The sequence below is a fragment of the Peromyscus maniculatus genome, chromosome 1 (genome assembly GCF_049852395.1).
Source record: "Peromyscus maniculatus bairdii isolate BWxNUB_F1_BW_parent chromosome 1, HU_Pman_BW_mat_3.1, whole genome shotgun sequence".
Taxonomy (NCBI): Eukaryota; Metazoa; Chordata; class Mammalia; order Rodentia; family Cricetidae; genus Peromyscus; species Peromyscus maniculatus.
In genome coordinates this window covers 55534534-55540845 of record NC_134852.1, presented here as the reverse complement: position 1 = coordinate 55540845, position 6312 = coordinate 55534534, and the positions used below count along the sequence as shown (strand labels likewise).

The window sequence follows — 6312 nt, the reverse complement described above, 5'->3', positions numbered from 1 at the left end:
AGACGGGGACCTGGAGGCAGGAGCTGATGCAGAGGCCATGGAGGGGTGCTGCTTACCGGCTTGCTCATCATGGCTTGCTCAGCCTGATTCCTTATAGAACCCAGCACCACCAGCTAAGGGATGGCATCATCCACAATGGGCTGAGCCCTCCCCCATCAACCACTAATTAAGAAAATGCCCTACAGCCAGATATTTTTAATTTGTGTGTGGGTTTTTTTTTTTTTTGGTCTGTGTATATATAAATTTGTTTTTTACAATCAAATCAAAGTTTCCCCTCTCTCCCCTCTTCCCAGTTCCTACACCCTCCCTTTCCCCCACATCTACTCCCCCTGTTTCTCATCAGATACAGGCAGCCATCCCTAGGTATCAGCAAGCCATGATGTATCAAATTGCAGCAAGATTAGGCACCTCCTCTTCTATTATGGCTGGATGAGGCAATCCAGTAGGAGGACTGGATTCCAAAGCAGGCAACAGAGTCAGAGACAGCCCCTGCTCTCACTGTTAGGAGTCTCACATGAATACCAAGTTACACAACCTCCAGCAGGATCTTTTGGAGACATTTTCTCAATTGAGATTTCCTCCTCTCTGATGACTCTAGCTTGGGTCAAATTGACATCAAACCAGCCAGCACAGTACACTCCCACACACCATACTCATATAAAACATTTTTAAACAGTCTGGTGTGGTGGCACATGCTTGTAATCCCAGAACTTGGGAGCCTGAGGCAGGAGGATCCCATGAGTTCAAGACTATCTTGAGTAACAGTGTGAGACCCTGTCTCAACAACCACCACTTCTCAGGATGTGACAAGTAGAACATGTGGACAGAGAAGTCTGTTCACTAGTTTGGAAAGGCCAGGTCATCTATTTCTTAGCTGTGCAGTATGAGAAAAGCATTCAGAGTTCCTATCTAAGGAGGAAAGTGCTCAGACTCCTGAGGAGTGTGTAGGTTGTACAGCCAGAATAGGCTTTGAAGGACAGTGGCTTTTCCCCCAGAACAGGGATGTCAAAGGCCACACAAATAGGTTGCATCTTAGTGTTGATGCTGTGTCTGTATCCCCAGACACAGTTTTCCCTGTGATATTTCTCTGGACTCAATGTAAGTCAAGCAGAGGTGTGCTGGCTGGTTTTGTGTCAACTGGACACAAGAGGGTCATTGGAGAAGAGGGAGCCTCAATTAAAAAAATGTGTCTATAAGATCTGGCTGTAAAGCCAGCCGGTGGTGGCACACGCCTTTAATAACAGCACTGGGAGGCAGAGCTGGGTGTATCTCTGTGAGTTCAAGGCCAGCCTAGTCTACAGAGTGAGATTCAGGAAAGGCACCAAAGCTACACAGAGAAACCCTGTCTTGAAAAACAAAACAAAACAAAACAAAACAAAAAAACAACAACAAAATAAATAAATAAAATAAAAATAAATAAATAAAAAATATGGCTGTAGGCATTTTCTTAGTGATTGGTGGGGGCGCCCAGCCATCGTGGGTGGTGCCATCCCTGGGATGGTGGTCCCGAGTTCTATGAGGAAGCCAGCTGAACAAGCCATGAGGTGCAAGCCAGTAGGCAGCACCTCTCCATGGCCTCTGCATCAGCTCCTGACACAGGGTTCCTGCTCTGTTTGAGTTCCTGTGCTGACCTCCTTCAGTGATGTGGAAGTGTAAGCCAAACGAACCGTTCCTTCTCTAAGTTGCTTTGGCCATAGTATTTTCTCACAGAAATAGTGAGCTAAGACGAGAGGAAACTACTTGGGAATATTTCTTAGGATGGAGAAGTTGTGCAATACTGGATTGTCGGTGCTGCTGAGGAATGATCAGGTGATAGCTGCGGGGCAAGTCCTCCTGTGGTTGTGTGCCTGGTCCCCAGAGACAGGGAGCACTAAGAACTGAGGCTGTGTTATGAGAACAGGTGACTGGACATGGTTGACAGGGAGGAAGGGACTGGACATGGAAAGGCCTAAAAATAACAACATACAGCACAGGAGCCCAGAGAGGGGGTCATGCCAGATTCTGTGAGAGTGGAGTCTGCCCTGTGTGAACCCCAAAATGTCCTTCAATGACAGATACTCAGTCTCAGCTCCACTTCCATGTTAGTGTTTATTACCCCCTTCTCAAGCAAGTAGTTACTACTCCAAGAACAACACAGTTTTGAAACTCTTGGTCCATATTCATGTGAGATAACTATTGCGTGTTTCCAAGCAACTTCAGTGTTCATGGGAATGAAGAACCCCAGGCCCTGTCCTCAGGGCCCACATCACAGCCTCCTGGGGCAGTAAGGAGGATGCTTAGTATTTGTCAGGCAGTTCTTTAGGTCTGTAGTGATTGGGGTCCTTGCCACTGCGGCCCCATCTGTTCGCTTCCTGGTCAGCCATGGAGTCCTCGTGTCCACGGCCTATGAGACTCTGAATGCTCTCTCTTGCATCACTAGGAGAAGCAGAGATGGAAGAAATACATCACCAAGATGCATGGCCACAGTCCACTGTTTTCCCCCTTTGCATGGAATGGCTTTAGGAGGAAACCAGGAAGGGCCAGGCAGGTCAGCCCAGACTGGTCACCCCACACTAGCTGAGCATCACCAGAAACACTGGTGATGACGAGAGTCATTCCCTGTCTACATTCGGGAGCAGGCTCACATAGCATGGCTGTGTGCTGACTGCCCAAACCCAGGGTCTACACTGGGCATAGATGGAGCCAGTATCTGATGAGCAAGAGGAGGAGGGATCTGAGATTAGTATGACCCTCTCCAGAGCTAATCTTCTACTACTTCCCCCAGAAATGTCAAGCCCTGCTACCCAGGTCCAGTCTTCCATCAATCTATGTTTACCTGATGACTTCAGCAGCCCAGACTCCTCCAGGACCCCTTTGGGCTGCATCATAGTTCCCTCTAGCATGGAAGTATTTGTCTGAGTTTTTCCAGTTGGCTTCCTTCATGTCAGAGTAGGCTCGCCACATATCCCCAGCCCCTAGATGGGAAAGACAGCAGGAACATAAACCTTAAAGTTCTGCCCATGCCTTAGAGAGGATGAAAGGGATGAAAAGAACTCATGGCTTGAGCCTGTGGTCAGAGCAGCTGAGAGCGTGAATAGAAGATCATTTCCTGATCCTCACTGTCATCTAGTAACTCAGGAGGGCCATTCGGGGGCCCAGCTGCCCTGTGTTTGCCTTTCTTCCACAGTGCTGCTGTGAGCTGCCCCTCCTTCACCTGGGTGGGAAGCAGCCAATGAGGCAGCACAATGTCACTACATAGCAGGGTGTGTCAGCTTCAGCATCGTGGAAGTGTTTGCTGCAGAGTCGTCAGCGTCTGCTACCGGACCTCATAGCACATTTCCTTAGTAGTGCAACCTAGTGTATCTACAGCCATTGAAAATGCCCTGTGAACACACCACCTCCAAGCAAGGGCCAGTGTTTCTGGAGGCAGCTACCCTCAGCTAGGAAGTCCCATGTGACTGTTAGTACACAGAAGGCAGAGGGAGGCTGCACACAGGGAGCATGGACTCTGATCCCTAAGAATTTTGTCCTGACAGAGAGCATGTGCACCACAGTGACACTGTCATCTCTGCCCTTGGACTAGACTGCACAGGTGCTGTGCTGTCTTGAGGGAGCTTTGGGTCTCAGCTGTGGCTGCAGGTTCTGATCCTCTGTGGAGACACTGAGAGTCACCATGCCAGGCCACACCCAAGGCCAATCTTGAGTCTCTAGGTGCAGGGGGATGACTGGTCCAGATCTGGGTGGTATTACAACTCTCTAGGTTGGTACCTTATATTACTCACAAATGAATTTAGAAAGTGTCCGGCAGACTGACAGACAGGATTGTCCTCAAGCACAGCTGGATTGTTATCTCTGCTCTGCCCCCTGCTGTAGGCAGTGCATTTCAGGAAGTCTTGCCGGAGTCCCTGGTCCATCCTGACAAGCAGGACAGAGTCCAGCTCTTCTGAATGCTGTGGGTGTTCACAAGGGTCCATGGAATGAAGACACAGAGGCACCTCAAGGATGCATCTTAGCCTTCTCCAGCTGCAAGGTGGATTCATCTCTCTGGACTGAACTACTGTAGCTTAGCAAAGGGCCCTTTGGTTGTTATACAATTTACACCTTCAGCAAGTCAATTCCATATATCAACACCTCTTATCTAAGCCCCCCCAAAGGGACAATGCCAAATGCAAATTCTCGGTAAAGGAATACCATAGTGTTCTGGATTGGTCCTAAACCAAGTTTGCATAGGCTTTAACTCCCCTAGGAAACTCTCAGATAAGACTTCAAACAGAGGGTACCAGATACAGGAGCTAGCAATCACAAAAGGCAGATCAAAGCTAGGTGTTAACACTCCAGAATCTGCAGGAATTCTCCCAACACTTGGGAGACCCCTAGAGGCTGTGCCTCTGTACTATGAAGCCTTACCCTGGTAAGCCTGACGAAGGAATGTAAACCAGCTTTCACTGCTGACTCCTAGGACCAAGGAGCAGAAAATGAGTCCAGTGAGAAGCTTCATCCTGCTAAAATGAAAGGACAGGCTGAAGGAGATGCCCACAGTCCGGCACCCCCCTCGGGTGTCTCATCCACAGACGCCCTGGTTGTTCTGTCTTACTGATGTTCAGTAGTGTCCTAGCAGTGGCCCCTGGAGACCTCACAGCAGGACCCTGCTCAGAGCCACAAGGTCTCAGTTCTGACCCCATCCTGCCTGCTGAACTGTTTATGATGCAGCTGCAGGAGCAGAGACTAGATCACCACTCCCGTCAGGAGCCTCTGATTCAGCAGGAAGCATTGCCCACATGCCCGCTCACCCGGCACAAATCCCACACCAGGGGAACGGAAGTGAGGAATTCCCTTGAGAGGAAAGCACACTTGCTGAAACACAGCACACACTAAGTATCTGTGCATAGGTTTGTCCCTCACCCGATGTCTGGTGGGCAGAGATGGGTGGCTGTGGCTGTCAGTGAGAGGAGGCTGATATTTATGCTGAGCCTCCCTGCTGGGGTCAGGGGCAGAGAGAGACTGGCATGGTGCTTGGGGAAATCCCCAGCAGGCCATTTCTTCTAAAAGGCTGCAACAGAAATCTTGCTCCATCCACAGGTCATTTCCTGTAATTGTGTAATGTAAACACACTATACACCTTTGTCTTTTCAGTCTTCTGGGTCAGAGTACATACTTTTTAATACTGATGAAACTGAGGATGTTGAGAGGCAAGGAGTGGCCATCTCAGTAGAGAATCAGGGCTCTTAAGGATAGGAGTCAGAGTAATTCCTGTAGCCAACACTTGCTTTCCCAGGCATTGCCTCAGGTTGGTTTTTATTTTTTTAACCTGGAACTGACACTTTACCTTCAGTCATTTAGTCAGTCAGTCAGTCAGTCAGTCACAGTCAGTCAGTCAGTCAGTCTCTCTCTCCCCCTCTCAAGTTTTTGAGACAGGGGTTCACTGTGTAGCCCTGGCTGTCTTGGAACTTACTCTGTAAACCAAGCTGGCCTAGAACTCACAGATTCACCTGCCTCAGCCTCCCGAGTGCTGGGATTAAAGGCCTGTGCCACCACTGCCCAGCTGGCCATAAGTCTCTTTTTCATGTCTAAACTAAAATCCTCTGGAACAGCATCCAGTGCTCTTAACTGCCGAGCCATTTCTCCAGCCTGGGTGGGTGCCGGGCTCCAGGTACAGAAGGTTTAGTTCAGGTGCATAGGATGGAGTTATTCTTGATCCTTTGAATTTTAACAAAGCTTCAAAAATGATTTGATAAATTATCTCTGTAGCCTGGCACTGGTGGTGTTCTACAGTGCAAGTTCCAGGACAGCCAAGGCTACACAGAGAAACCCTGTCTTGAAAGAACCCAAAAAATTATGTCTAGAAATGAGTTTTTATTTGAACTAATTTTTATGGTTTCATGGAACAGTTTGGTTTGAGCACTCTGTAACACACTATCCCTTTCACAAATGTTTTCAGAGTTGGTTTGAGCACTCTGTAACACACTATCCCTTTCACAAATGTTCTCAGAGGAGAGCACCAGCAACTTGTGTATAGGACGCAGTTATCTGCTGGCCCACACTGCAGGTAGACTCCAGATTCGGTCACTGATGCAGACAGTAGGGTGGAGACCGAATCCTCCCTCTCTCTCTGGTGTCCTTTGCCCTGATTCTTTCCATCATGTGAAGCCCAGCAGGCTGCAGAAGGCAGGAAGACTGTGGAGAAGAGAGACGTGCAGAGTTGTGCACACAGGGCCTGCTGGTTCCTTCTGATGCTCCTGGGTACTTCTCACTCACCAGGTCAAAAGGATTTACCCTTCACTGTGGGTGCCAGCTTTGGAAGGGACACATCTCAACAGAGCTAGGAGTCTATTC

General features: G+C 48.8%; 1 protein-coding gene across 2 annotated transcripts; it reads right to left on the bottom strand.

Moving 5' to 3' along the window:
• Window positions 1–2069: 2069 nt before the first annotated feature.
• Window positions 2070–4908, bottom strand: LOC143266915 (serum amyloid A-5 protein-like). 2 transcript variants are annotated; one of them, XM_076542918.1, is made up of 4 exons: window positions 4882–4908; window positions 4387–4478; window positions 2816–2954; window positions 2070–2415 (listed from the first exon to the last, which is right to left on the bottom strand). In XM_076542918.1, exons 2-4 carry the CDS (start codon window positions 4475–4477, stop codon window positions 2277–2279), a joined length of 369 nt encoding a protein of 122 aa, XP_076399033.1. In that variant the 5' UTR covers window position 4478; window positions 4882–4908; the 3' UTR covers window positions 2070–2276. The 2 variants fall into 2 exon arrangements, with proteins under 2 accessions (XP_076399033.1, XP_076399031.1); XM_076542916.1 differs by having other exon boundaries at window positions 4387–4481; window positions 4882–4907.
• Between the last annotated feature and the right edge of the window lie 1404 nt (window positions 4909–6312).

Excerpts from the sequence above, each read along its gene's own strand:
- LOC143266915 (XM_076542918.1), bottom strand. The coding sequence starts at position 4,477 with ATGAAGCTTCTCACTGGACTCATTTTCTGCTCCTTGGTCCTAGGAGTC. Across the intron at positions 2,955-4,386 it reads CCTTCGTCAGGCTTACCAGG|GGGCTGGGGATATGTGGCGA; the intron begins GTAAGGCTTCAT and ends TTTCCCATCTAG. Across the intron at positions 2,416-2,815 it reads TGGGCTGCTGAAGTCATCAG|TGATGCAAGAGAGAGCATTC; the intron begins GTAAACATAGAT and ends TGCTTCTCCTAG.